This window comes from Pelophylax lessonae (genome assembly GCF_965119305.1).
Source record: "Pelophylax lessonae genome assembly, chromosome: 1".
In the NCBI taxonomy this organism is placed as follows: domain Eukaryota; kingdom Metazoa; phylum Chordata; class Amphibia; order Anura; family Ranidae; genus Pelophylax; species Pelophylax lessonae.
The window spans coordinates 559945562-559959265 of record NC_138768.1 but is presented as its reverse complement, the minus strand read 5'-3'; the positions used below and the strand labels follow the sequence as shown (position 1 = coordinate 559959265).

The 13704-nt window shown below is 48.1% G+C and overlaps 1 protein-coding gene across 1 annotated transcript in view; it reads left to right on the top strand.

Moving 5' to 3' along the window:
• The first annotated feature begins 3600 nt into the window (after positions 1-3600).
• The window catches only part of LOC309557952 (mpv17-like protein 2), a 26911-nt gene continuing 16807 nt past the window's right edge, over positions 3601-13704 (top strand). Inside the window, exons 1-2 of the mRNA XM_082260828.1 lie at positions 3601-3831; positions 7075-7236. Coding sequence (XP_082116954.1) covers positions 3645-3831; positions 7075-7236 — 349 coding nt within the window. The 5' untranslated portion in view covers positions 3601-3644. The remainder of the gene's footprint in view (positions 3832-7074; positions 7237-13704) is intronic.

Below are 13704 nucleotides of genomic sequence, written 5' to 3'. Positions count from 1 at the left end.
TGCAGACTATAAAATTTTTGTCTGCCGTCAAAACACGGCCGATTTTCGTGCAGTCAGTACAGATTTCGACAGGGAAAAATCTTATGAGCAAGACTGGGCATGCTCAGAGAAGAAAGAACACAAAGAAAGCAAACCAGCACATGACATCACTTCTGAAGTAGAATTTTGTTGTGCGAGAAAATTCGTGTGCAGTCTAGGCACATTCCAACCAACAAAACACTACTCTGGACAAAAGATGGACGATCGGTCGGCCGATAATCGGTGCGTTTGTACTAGGCTTTAGGTCCTGATGTCATTAAAACCAATGTAGTAGGGTCCTTAGCCCTGCACTAGACATAGGCACAGTCCACTGTCAGAACATGGGGGAGTGCCTTCTGCCGAAGGAGCAGATCCGGTAAGAAAAAATGCTGTTACTCTGCGCTAGAGTGAACAAGTAGTTAACCACTGCAAAGTAGAATTTTCAAGAAAAAATGTAATCACCAGGAATGACTTAGCTGTGACCTTGGAACTATCCCTGCTTCAGCATACCAGTTTTTTTTTTCAACTTAAAGCAGACTTTCACTCCTATTTGATACTTTAAGTGCCGTTTCACACATATGTGATTCGCAGCGCACTGCTCTGCAAATCACATGCGATGTCTTTGCGTTGCAAATTCAGCTATACAGATTGTATGGCTGATTTCAGATCGCATTCGGAAGTCGCACAGGACCCTTTTTTTGGATCCACACCAGAATCGGATGGCATGGGTGTTCACACTTATGCGATCAGATTCATGTCCAAATTGACAGTTCGCACGGCGTTATGCAAACTGATCTGGGGGCGTCGTTAACTTTGTATTGACACCCCCAGCGATTCGCATATGGCAGTGTGAACTGTCTGCTAGTTGAGTGTGATGCGGGAACCCGCAGTGGATTTGCATGGTTCCGGCAGCGCATATGTGTGAACTGACACTAAAGCAGTATTCCATTTAAAAACAAAAATGTACTATATTGCAGTTTACCAATCCGTACATGTGGTGGCTGCGTTCATTTTCTTTTTTCAGGCTTTATGTTTTCCTCTTTATTTTCACCTGGCGATCTTGCCGGTATCACACTTCCTGTCTTGGGGTGTCTAAAACTGTCTATACTCTGGATTGAGGAGCAATGGGGTCCCCTTCGGAGAGTACCATTGTCAGTCTGAGGATAGTGTAAAGCCTTGTACACACGATCAGATTATTAGACGAATAATCCTCCGTGTTTTTTTTTTTTGCATGGTAGTTTCATATCAAAAGTGAGGAGCTTACTAAACACACATACATTTTTGTACAACAGAATACAACTTGGGAAGTGATGTCATGTGTTGAATTGTTTTGTATCTGAGCATGCCTAGTCTTGCTTTACAATTTTTTTTCGGATGAAAACTGTACTAAGTAAACGAAAAATTGGAGGTTGTGTTCACGTACCATAAAAATTTTATAGCCTGCACCTTAAGTTTTTGTTGTCCGAAAAGTCGGACTTGGCTGTCGAAAGGACTATACTAACGATCAGATAATCGGCCGATCGTTCATCGTACTAAATTGTACTTCCGATTTTTCTTATCTTGTGTATAATTTTAAGATGCACTAGCTAGCAGATCTAGATGGACTTGAGTGACAAGGTAAAGACAAACTTCAGCTAACGCTTTGTAAGCAGTTACAGCAAACCGCGTTTTTGAATTTTTTTTTTTATTTTTTAATAAGCATAAAGGTTTTGCATAAATAAAAGCACCCAGTGTTAAATGGCTTGTCTCAGCCCTATGTTACAGCTGCAAGACAGCTTGTTGAAAAACAGACTTAATGGCTGGATCACCACGTGAAAATAAAAGAAAGTAAGTCTAAAAATGTAAAACTAATGCAGCCATCTCATCCAAGAATTGTTAAGCTGCAATATATTAAGTTTAGGTTTCAACACCATTTTAACCCCAATAATAATGACGATGGCCGAGCGGGAGATCTGTTATCCTCAGAGGACATCATATGATATGCCCCTAGGATCGCGCCCTACGGGCGCACTCCAGCACGATCTGTTACCCATTATGTCCACTGGACACAGCCGATGACCGATCACTGTACTGCCGGTACCATGTGACTGCTTTGGACAATCACCGCAGATCACATGACAATTGTACACAATGAAAGGCTTTGGTTCCTTCCTCTGTGATTGGTCACATGGTACAGACAGGGCCAATCACAGCCCATCTGTACCATGTGATTAACTGTGGCCAATCACAACTAATCGCAATAAGTAAACACTGAATGATTTCCATTTTAAAAAAATGGTTTACTTATAACTGTAATACTTACTAATATAAGCAATCGTAGTGTGTTTAAAAAAAAAAAAAAAAAAAACCTGATCACCTCTCCAGGGTAGTAAGGTGTCACTATGGTAATTCTGTAATTAATTTTACATACTGTCACCAGTCAATGTTTCTGATCACCACCGTCTCACCAGTTAAAGCGGAGTTCCACCTTTAAAAATGAAGTTTACACTGTCTGCTAGCTTAAAAACACCTGAAAAAGAATTGGATAATTTAAAAATTTGTTTTTGATTCACTTACCTTGTTTTTAATGAAAATATACTAACCTTCCTTCTTCTTCCTCCCTCTGCCGCCGCGGCCCACGACGTCACTTCCTGCTTGCATTGACTCCTGGGAGATGAGCGTCATCGCTCCCAGGATTCAATGCGCCTGCACCGGAGTCACTCGTCACTTCCGGTGCATGCGCTTCATTCCCTGCTGAACAGCTTCTGGGCATGCTCAGAAGCTGTTCAGGGATGACGCGCCTGCACCGGAAGTGATGAGCGGGGCATTCTGGGACTCCGTCACCGAAGAGGGACACTCTGGCTTCAGCTGCCCACACCTGAGATGGCAGCGCTGGACAAGACATTTTTAAGGTAAGTATTTCTTCTTACAGGTAAGTGAAACCGGGGACAGCTCAAAAGCTATCGTTGCTTAAATGCACTAGCCCTGACTGTCCCGGGGGTATTTTTAGCTTAAAATTCTTTTTTTAGCCTGGAACTCCGCTTTAAGCTGGCCATACATTATACAATTTCTTATTGTCTTCCTTTTAGATTTACCTTCAACTACGTAGTGCAAGGGCCTGCCTGATTGCATACAAATGTGAAAGTGTTTAGGTTTGACCTCCTATTATATGGTTTTTGGTAAATCTAAAGGAAAACTGTAGCAGAAAATTGTATAATGTGTGGCCAGCCTTATACGAGAATGCTGTACTGCACATGGTGACAGTATGTTAAAAAAATAAATAAAAAATTCACAAAAATTGTGACCAAAAACTACAACTTGCCACTTACTAAATACCTTGGACTGTCTGCTATCCAAAAAGGGGTAATTTGAGGGATATTTGAACTGTCCCGGTGTTCCGTGAAAAACCCTACGTAGGGTTTTTTAACATTACACCGGCATTAATTCAGGCCTCAAGAAATGAGCTAGACTTCCCTTCCATTGATTTCAGTTTTCATAACTCAGCCCCTTTGTGTTCATCTTCTGTTCAATTGGATTTCTTTAAAATGGAAATATCAGTTTTTTATGTTTGCTTTATTTTCACCATCCTTTTTTATGTTGCAGGTAGATGCTGCAGTGTTTCTTGTGGTTTGTGACGTTTGGGCAGGATGCTTCCCCAGGGTAGATTATTGTTGGCTCGAATGTCTGGCTATTGGAAGCCCCTCTTTACGGGGCGGTTTTTGTTGGTCACCAACACGGTTAGCTGTGGAGTCCTGCTGGGTATTGGTGATACGATCCAACAGACAAGAGAAAAGCGAAAAAACCCAGAAAAAAAACGAGATTGGCTACGAACAGGTAAATGTGTCATTGCTACAGCCTGTAATCACAAATCAGGAATCTCTCTTTAAAATAAATGATTCTAATCTGTATGGTTTGATCTCCCCTGATGGTGGTTTATATTGGATTTCACATTCTCTCCCTTTTCTTTCCAAGCAGTGTACATTTTTATGGGAGTTGCTTGTGTTTTGAAGAGTCTTGGGCTACCATCTTTTTTTACTTGAAGTCCCCTTCTACACAGGGTGGGCTCTGCAAGGAGTCCACCTGCTCATCAGGGAATCTGTCCGCTGATCCCTGCTGAGCAGGCAGATTGCTGGTCCGTGTCTGCTCTGCTTATGCAGAACGGACACAGACAAAGCCCACTCTCCTCCATGGGTGGTCAGATGTAAACAGACCGCCTGTTGGTTTACACCTGACTGACATCTGATCCACTAGACGGATGGTGAATGTCCTCATCCATTTGTTTTTTAGGTATTATCCCAATTTGGAAATACACTCTAAGTCCCAGTTCACACTACCGCGACTTGTCAGGCGACTGGTCAGTCTGACAAGTCGCGGTCCATTCTGTGCTACGGGAACCGTTCTAATAGGAGCGACTCAAGTCGCTCCGACTTAGAAAATAGTTCCTGTACTACCTCGGAGCGACTTGCATTGACTTCCATTATGTGAAGTCCTTGCAAGGCATGCGACTTCACAGGTCGCCCCTGAAGTCGGATCGCCATAGTGTGAACCGACACTTAATCTAGGAAATAAAAATGTGACTAAATATTCTCTAAAGTTAAGCCCCTTTCTGTCCCCAGAAAAGTAAATGTTGGGGTAGACTTATTAGGCAAAAGGTGTGGAAGTAAAGGGACTCTAAAATGGAGGGGAGAACACTCTGCATCTCTGGAACTGGAGTTAAAGGAGTTGTAAAATCAGAAGGTTTCTTATCTTAATGCATTCTATGCATTAGGATAAAAAGCCTTCTGTGTGCAGCAGCCCCCCTTATACTTACCTGAGCCCCCTCTCGCTCCAGCATGTTGCAGGAGTGTCTTGGCTGCCTGAGACTCTCCCTATTTGGCTGAGACAGCAGCATGGCATCATTTGGCTCCTGCTGCTGTCAATCAATGTCCGTGAGCCAATGAGGAGAGAGAGGGCGGGGCCGCGGCTCTGTGTCTAAATGGACACAGGGACCTGTGACTCGGCTCGGGTGCCCCCATAGCAAGCTGCGTGCTGTGGGGGCACTCAGCCAGAGGGAGGGGCCAGGAGCACCGAAGAGGGACCGGAGAAGGAGCATCCTGCTCTGTGCAAAACCAACTGCACGGAATAGGTAAGTATAATATGTTTGTTATTTTTAACAAAAAAAAGACTTTATAGTCACTTTAAAGCTGAGCTGAGTCTTGCACAGATGTACAGGCACCTCTCCTGTACTGAAATTGCCAACTCTGATTTCGCTGCTCACTATAAACTTCTCACAGTGTGCATTAGAACTTGCAGAAAATCAGATCTTCCCCTACCTTATGTCCTGGCTGGAGGACATCCAGCATTGCCTAGCTCCTGGCCCACCCTTTAATTGGATTTTAGTTTTTTAAATAATAGAGGCTCAGCACCATATGTGGGTGTTACCACAGCTTCCTGTTTTAAGAAAGCTATAAATATCACCTTTTTCGGCTCTTCGCACCAGCCATGGTCTGCCTGAATTGCATAGAGAAGCACAAAGACCTAATGATTGTATCACTGAGTCTAAAATAGGATAGGTTTTATTTACTAGTGACATTAGCATGTTGGAGAAACAAACTATAAGCAGATTTGGATGAATTAAAGTAACAGTTTAACTTATCACTGCAGCTTTTACTCTAGAAACGCTGATCAGATTAAAGTGATTGTAAAGTCTTTGTTATTTTTTATAGAAATACTTACCTCCCCTGTGCAGTTTGTTTTACACAGAGCAGCCCGGATTATTCTCTTCTTGGGTCTCCTGGCCCCTCTCTCCTGTTGAGTGGCCCCACAGCAAGCAGCTTGCTATGGGGGCACCTGGGCTGAGCTGCAGCTTCATGTGCCCATTCAGACACGGGCTGCTGTTTGGCCCCGTCCCTTCTCTACTGATTGGCTAACTGAGTTTGACTGCAGCAGGAGCCAATGGCACCCCTGCTGTGTCTCAGCCAATCAGGAGAGAGATAGAGTTCTGGGTGGATGAGGCACTCGTGGACATCGCTAGATAGGGAGGGGGCTCAGGTAAGTATTAGGGGGGCTACTGCACACAGAATGCTTTTTATCCTAATGCATAGAATGCATTCAAATAAAAAAACCTTCTGACTTTTTTTATTTTTTTATTTTTTTTCTCTTTCTTTCCTGCAACCCGTGGTTGCAGGAAAGAAAATCGCTCAATCTGTGGCCAGCATTTTAATTTATAAGATTAAAAAAAGACACAGGTCCATCCAGTTCAACTTACGTATACAATTCCCACAGTCCTGTACATTCTGCTTCCTGAAGAAAACCGCTAAGGCCTCGTTTACACTAGCTTTACTCTCTAAAGAGAGATTGGCATTTGCATTTTTTTTCTTTTTTTTTTTGATAGGCAGCTTTGTATTTTTGTGGCACTTGACCAACTTTTGCAACCATTTGTGGTCCATTCCATTTGTGGTGCAGGAATTTATTCTAGGACCGGCTTTGCCACAAAAATACAAAGCTGTTAGGTGCAGCCTAAGGCCTTGTTCACATCTATGCATTTTTTAGTGCTTTTTGCAGAAATCCACTACAGTCCATTTAGCATTGTTTCCTATTGGACACGGTCACGACTATGCTTTTTTTCAGCTGCAGCATTTTTGGAAAGGGTCAGGAACTTATTTTAAACGCAAAACTGTGCGTTTTTGGGTTCAATAGACTTCAATGGAGAAGCTGCAGAAAAGCATGTAGTGCGTTTTTTTTTTTTTTTTTTCTAACCAACAACAAATTTGGCAAAAAAAAAGGATAAAATGTGCGAAAAATGAAAAAAGCCCTGCAGAAATGGATCAAGAGCAAGCTGCATAGGTGTGAACCAGGCTTAAGGCTGTTTCCAATAAAAAGTGTCATGCTGCTGAAAACTGTAGATACATGCTACTAGTGTGAACGGAGCCTTATACCCCTACCCACTCTCTATAACATTTGAATAACCGTCTGAATTTAGCATCTAGGCCTGCTGTAATGTTATGCCACAGGGAAATGTTAACAAGTATTGCTCTTTCTAATCCAGGGCATCCATTTTTCACTGATCATTTGTTGTCTACTCCTCTTTCCTTTCAGGCCGTATGTTTGCCATAGGCTGCTCAATGGGCCCGATTATGCATTTCTGGTACTCGTGGTTGGATAGGGCCTTTCCTGGCCAGAGGATGAAAGTGGTTTTGAAAAAGGTGTTAACAGACCAGCTAGTGGCTTCCCCTTTCTTTGGAGTGTGGTACTTTTTAGGTAAGATTTTAGGATATTTTTTAAAGGACTTTGTAATAAAAATATTATTAACCACATCCCGCCTGGCCTGTAGCAAAATGACGGCTGGGCGGTGGTTTCATTGTCCTGACTGGGCGTCATATGACGTCCAGTAGGATGAACCACTAGCGCGGGCCCCCATCCGTAGTGAGATGTGTCGCTCTGACACACCGCATCTCCAATCTCTGTAAAGAGGCTATGACGTAGGCTCTTTACCATGTGATCAGCTGTGTCCAATTCCAGCTGATCACATTGTAACCAGTAAGTGCCAGTTATCGGCTTTCCTCTATTTGTGCTGACAAGGCACGAGTAGAGGAGAGCCGATCAGCGACTCTCCAGACGTGGGGGGGGGGGGGGGGTACTGCTCTGATCAACGCAGTAAAAAATTAATTACAGGTATACTATATTTCTTTACTCCATCTAGCTAAAGATAGTGTATGTATTGGCTACACTGAGGACCTGGAGGGCTTTGTTGTAAGCAAACTTTGCCATTTATATACTTCAGTATGTAGTCTGAACATAAATCTATGGCCAACTTCTAAGGCCTCATGCACAAGGGTATCCATGAATCTGGCAGAAAAAAGTACCTCTAATCTTGTGTATTTTTGTGCGCTTTTATAAGCGTATGACTTTAAACTCCTTCTTTTGGCTAGAATATTAATTTAGTCTAGCCAATAGAATAAGCAAACATGCATATGCGCATGTTTATGCACCTCTACATGTAAATTATTCTCAAAAGCACCTCTCCAAATTTTTTTTATATTCCCCTGAACGCTTTGTGTAAATTCACACATAAGTGAGCACATTTGCATGGCCACATTGAAGTGTTTGTAAACCCACCATAATAACTTTTACCTATAGGTACTGTAAATATCTCCTAAACCAGTGTTCAACAAACCCAGGTCGCCATGGCGACCAGAAACCGCGTCCTGGCTCCTGATTTGCCGCCAGCCCACTCTCTGCAACTCCTGACTGACTGGACACGCAGCTCAGAGTGTCAGGCAGCTGATGCTTCGCTCTCCCCCTCCCTGGTCTCTGTATTTTCCCTGGAGTTGTGCAGTAATCTGAAGTCCGGCTGTGAGTAACATGAGAGGGGAGGGGGCTGGCCTCCTCTCCTCTGCCAGAGCAAGGTCCGGAATGGCTGCTCTCTGAGCTCTCTTATGCTGCCCGTCGCGTCCTTATCAGGCTGGCCTTCCTCCCCCCAGAGCCCACAGTAGTTCAGACCAGAGGCGTAACTAGATTTCTCAGGCCCCGGTGCAAGAAATCATGAAGGGCCCCCCCCCAAAAAAGCATGTTTTTGACCCTATTTTCTTTTGCAATATAACAAAGTAAAACATTTCTGTTTCTGGTGAGGGGTGTGGGATCAGGGGCGGTAATGGTGGTGGGGAGGGGTGTGGGATCAGGGGCGGTAATGGTGGTGAGGGGTGTGGGATCAGGGGCAGTAATGGTGGTGGGGAGGGGTGTGGGATCAGGGGCGGTAATGGTGGTGAGGGGTGTGGGATCATGAGCGGTAATGGTGGTGGGGAGGGGTGTGGGAAAAGGGAACGGTAATGGTGGTGAGGGGTGTGGGATCAGGGGCGGTAATGGTGGTGGGGAGGGGTGTGGGATCAGGGGCAGTAATGGTGGTGGGGAGGGGTGTGGGATCAGGGGCGGTAATGGTGGTGGGGAGGGGTGTGGGATCAGGGGCGGTAATGGTGGTGGTGAGGGGTGTGGGATCAGGGGCAGTAATGGTGGTGGGGAGGGGTGTGGGATCCGGGACGGTAGTGGTGGTGAGGGGTGTGGGATCAGGGGCAGTAATGGTGGTGGTGAGGGGTGTGGGAAAAGGGAACGGTAATGGTGGTGAGGGGTGTGGGATCAGGGGCAGTAATGGTGGTGGGGAGGGGTGTGGGATCAGGGGCGGTAATGGTGGTGGGGAGGGGTGTGGGATTGGGGACGGTAATGGTGGTGGGGAGGGGTGTGGGATCGGGGACGGTAATGGTGGTGGGGAGGGGTGTGGGATCGGGGACGGTAATGGTGTTAAGGGGTGTGGGATCAGGGGCGGCGGTGGTGGGGAGGGGTGTGGGATCAGAGGTGGTGGTGAAGGGGGGGTGAGATTAGTGGCGGCGATGGTGAGGGGTGTGGGTGGATATTGGGGTGGGATCAATGGCGGTTATGAGAGGGGGTGATGGATTGGAGGGGGTGGGATCAATGGCAGTGGTGAAGGGTTGATGGTAGAGAGGGATCAGTGGGGGCAATGGTGGGGGGGTGGAGGAGGGGTGGGATGTGGTGTCACGACTACCTCTGTCTTACTGATCCCATCCCCCCACCACCGCAGATCTCATCCCTACACCCCCAAAAGCTCTGTTGTAGAGGATGAGATCTGTTCTGTGCCAGGCATGGGATGGGATCATTAAGAGGCAGTAAGCCAGCAAGGGTGGAGTTTGGGAAGGCAAGTTGAAGTTCACTTACGATTAGCAGTCAGTCACTCAGGCTCAGGCAGACACAGCATTGATCCCTTCACACTCGTCTGGCAGATGGGAGAACTCCTCCTCCCCCTGCACTCTATTGGTGTCAGCTGACTTTCAGTGACTGTTCACCCCTGCTGCCTCACTGCATCAGCCATCTCTCGGATTGGAGGATAGGCAGGGCTGAGGGCGGTGCAGGCAGCACAGCAGCAGGATGCACAGAATGCAGGTACTCGTAGATTGCTTTACAGTACACTGACTGCACACATGACATGCCTGTACCTCTCCTCTCCGCCCCCCCCCCCCCCCCCGCACAACGATCGGGGAAGGCGGCATCCAGCCTAGTCTCTCACTCACTCAGCCACAGCCACCACTAGCGAACAGTCATCAGGCGGACGGACGGGCCCCCTCACGCTGCGGCCGCTGTAAGAAAACAGGGGCTGGCGGGCCCCCCCTCAGGTAGCGGAACTCCAGGGCCCGGTCGCAATCGCGACCGCTGCGACCCTGATAGTTCCGCTACTGGTTCAGACCTTGGAGAAGAGTGAGGTGGAGGAGGACCCGGCAGCCTGTGTGGCCTTTACCTGACCCTGCAGGCAGACTGTCACAGTCACTACTGTGAGGGAGGGGGGGAGGGTTCTGGTGGAGGATAGAGCACGGGGGCTGCCTGTGTGTGTGTGTGTGTGTTCCTGTGTCCATGCTGTGACACACTGAGCCGATGTTCAAGTGCAGTTGTTTAAGGTGTGCTATGAGGTGGAGGAGGGGAGATGAGGCAAGGCATGCTTTAAAATTATATTTCTCTTACGTCCTCCGACAGTCGCCGCCTCTTCATATTCGTCACAATGGGTATTAGACTTTGCTCCGAAGGAGTAGCTAGGCAACAGAATATGTTAACATTAAAGCTTTTAACATATCCCACCCTCAAGGGGTGGTCCCCTCAGTCAATACCCTCCTACTTCCTGCAACCATATCTCAGTTTCAATGTCTAGCTTGTCAGGAGTAGCTGGTTCTCTCTGTGCTGGGGCTTTTTGCCCCAGCCTCTGTTCTTATTTTTTGATTTTTGTTTGAGTTTTTTTCTCTCTCTTTACTTTTTGTCAGCATTAGTTAGTTCTTCTGATGAAGAGGATTATGCGGGCTGGGTCTCGGGCTGATCCCCCTGGTCGCAGGTCGTGGGTCAGTGGCTTCCCAGCCTGCCATCGAGCGTTCAGCCAGGTAACGCTCCTGGCGCAGTGAACGACCCATCCCTGTTCGGTGCAGGGATGATTGGTGAGGTGGCTACCTCACTGGACGCTGTGCGGTTTCTTAACCCCCGTTTTGTGCATCCTGAATGCGACTCTCCCTGCCTCATGTGCAGCGGCTTGTTCGCCTGTGCGGGTCCCCCACGTCATTGAGAGGTAAGTGTATCTATGTGGGGACCTGTATATCGGGGGGGGGGTGTCAGTCTGGGACTGTGTAACCTGCCTCTGTTCACACTGTTTTGTCTCCCTATCACTCTGCTGCATGCTGTGGGCTGCAGGGGGGGGGGGAGCTGTGTGACACTGTCTGTGTCAGCCTGTGTTCAGTGTGCAGAGCTGTGTGCTGTGGGGCATGTTTTCTGTCATGTTGGGGCACGATACAGCGATTGCTTCGGCGATCTGCCATGTTTTTTTGCATGGATAGTGTTATCTGCATAACTGTATTGTAGAAGCGGCGGTTTCGGCGCCAAACGGCGCCATTTTGCCTGCGCTCGCTCCGGCCGCATGTTCTACATGTAGGCGGCCATTTTCTTGTAGCCTTCACATAGGCTTTAATAGAGCGCCCTGGTTTCATCACTTCCTCTTCTCCTGGGTGCACTGATCGAGGCAGCAGCAGCGGCAGGGATCTCCTCAGGTTTTATCCTTCTGTTCTTCCTATATCCATTGCCTGTGTTCAGTTTATTGTCCCTGTGGGGGTCTCATTGTGCTTGTGTGAGGTGCGGTGGGCTGCGCTCGCCGCGCTTGTTAAAGGGGCAGTTAACCCTTTATTCTCCGGCATATTATATTGGGGCAATGGATTCTCAGGAGGGCAAATTTCCTGCCACCTTGGCGGAAAGCCAGGGGTCTGCTCTTTCCCCCCCAGGGGGGGATTTGGCCGCTATAGTGGCTGGCCTTGCTGCTCAGGTGCAGATGCTGGTGGCTGCTCAATCTACTAAAAGGCCCAGAGTTTCTATTTCCTCTGATTCTGAGGGTGAAGGTGATGGGGCTGTTATGGCGGGGGTCTCCTTATCAGGGTCCCGTTCCTCCCTGGATCTCTTGGGGTCCGAGGTGGAGGCTGAAGTTGAAGGGGTTGATAATTCTCCCCCTGGCTCGCCTGAAGAGCTTGCAATCATGGATGAACTGATTGCTTCCATAAAACAAACGCTGCGTTTGCAGGATGAAGTGTGTCCTCCCGCTGCCTTGGCGGCTTATGGGACGCAGAGAAAACGCAGGACACCGCAGGTTTTTCCCTGCACTGATGATTTTCAGCGCGCTGTTAAGGAACAATGGCGCCACTTACGCAAACCTTTTGCTGTACCTAGTAGGTTCAAGCTGCGTTATCCTTTTTCGCCTTCCACTGATGAATGGTGGTGTGTGCCACCCCCGGTGGATCACGCAATTGCGGTTTTAAACAAATCCACTGCGATTCCTGCAGAGGATTCCCCGGTGTTCCGTGATGCCACGGATAGGAGAATGGAGTCTCTTGCCCGTCATACTTATTCTGTTGCGGGTTCGATGCTAAAGGCTCTGTTTGCCTCTCTTATGGCAGCCCAGGCTGTCGCAAGTTGGACGCAGATGCTTAGGCGCGTCCTAGTGGCTGATTCGGCCTCGCCGACGACACTGGCTATGGTGGATCAAATCCATCAGGGTGTCATGTATCTGTGTGATGCGGACTTGGACCTAGTCCCGTTGGCTGCACGTGTACACAGTGTGGCGGTGTTGTCTCGCCGCCTGGTTTGGTTGAAGTGTTGGTCGGTGGACCAGTCTTCGCGTAAAACCTTAGCCAATCTGCCTTATGATGGGTCTCGCCTTTTTGGGGAGTCCTTGGATGCTTTGATAAAGGGGATCACCGGAGGTAAGAGCACTCTCTTGCCCCATTTCCCCAAGGCTAAGGGGGCTCCTGGGAAGAAGCATGCTAATTTTCGGCCTTCTCAGGGGTCCTTTCGTGCTTTTCGGTCGCACTACAAGGGCAAACCGTTCAAGGGTCAAGGCTCTCAAAAGAAGCCCTGGTCTGGGAAACAGAAGTCCGGTCAGTCCGGACCGCTGCCCATAACAGTGCGGCCTGAAGGGGCGCCCTCACCCAGTTCTGGGGTAGGGGGACGCTTGCTCGGTTTTCTTCAACCCTGGTTGGTCCGCGTGCGGGACCGGTGGGTTCAGGAAATCGTTCGATCTGGTTACAAGATCGAGTTTCTCTCTCGGCCGGAGAGCAGATTCTTTCCCTCAAATCTTCAACTGTCTCCGGAGCGTTTACGGGATCTGCACCTGGCGGTGCAGGACCTGAGGGCTCAGGAAGTGGTGGTTCCGGTGCCTTATCGGGACAGATTTCGGGGGTTTTATTCCAATCTGTTCACCGTGCCCAGGAAGGAGGGCAAGGTTCGTCCAATTCTGGACTTGAAAGCTCTGAACCGCTTTGTGCGGGTTCGCAAGTTCCGCATGGAATCCCTGCGGTCGGTGGTGGCTGCCCTGGTTCCGGGGGAATTCATGGCCTCCATCGATTTGAAGGATGCGTACCTTCATATCCCGATTTTCGAGGGTCACCAGAGGTACCTTCGATTCGCCATTGTGGAGGATCATTACCAGTTCGTGGCGTTACCTTTTGGTCTCGCCTCGGCCCCAGGGGTTTTCACCAAGGTGCTTGCACCGGTTCTGGCCTTGTTGAGAGCCCAGGGCATCTCTGTCCTGGGGTATCTGGACGACATTCTGGTTCGGTCTGCGTCCAGCCAGGGTCTGGAAAAGGACCTGTCTGTCACGATGCAAACTCTGCAGGAGTTTGGTTGGACGATAAATTTTCCAAA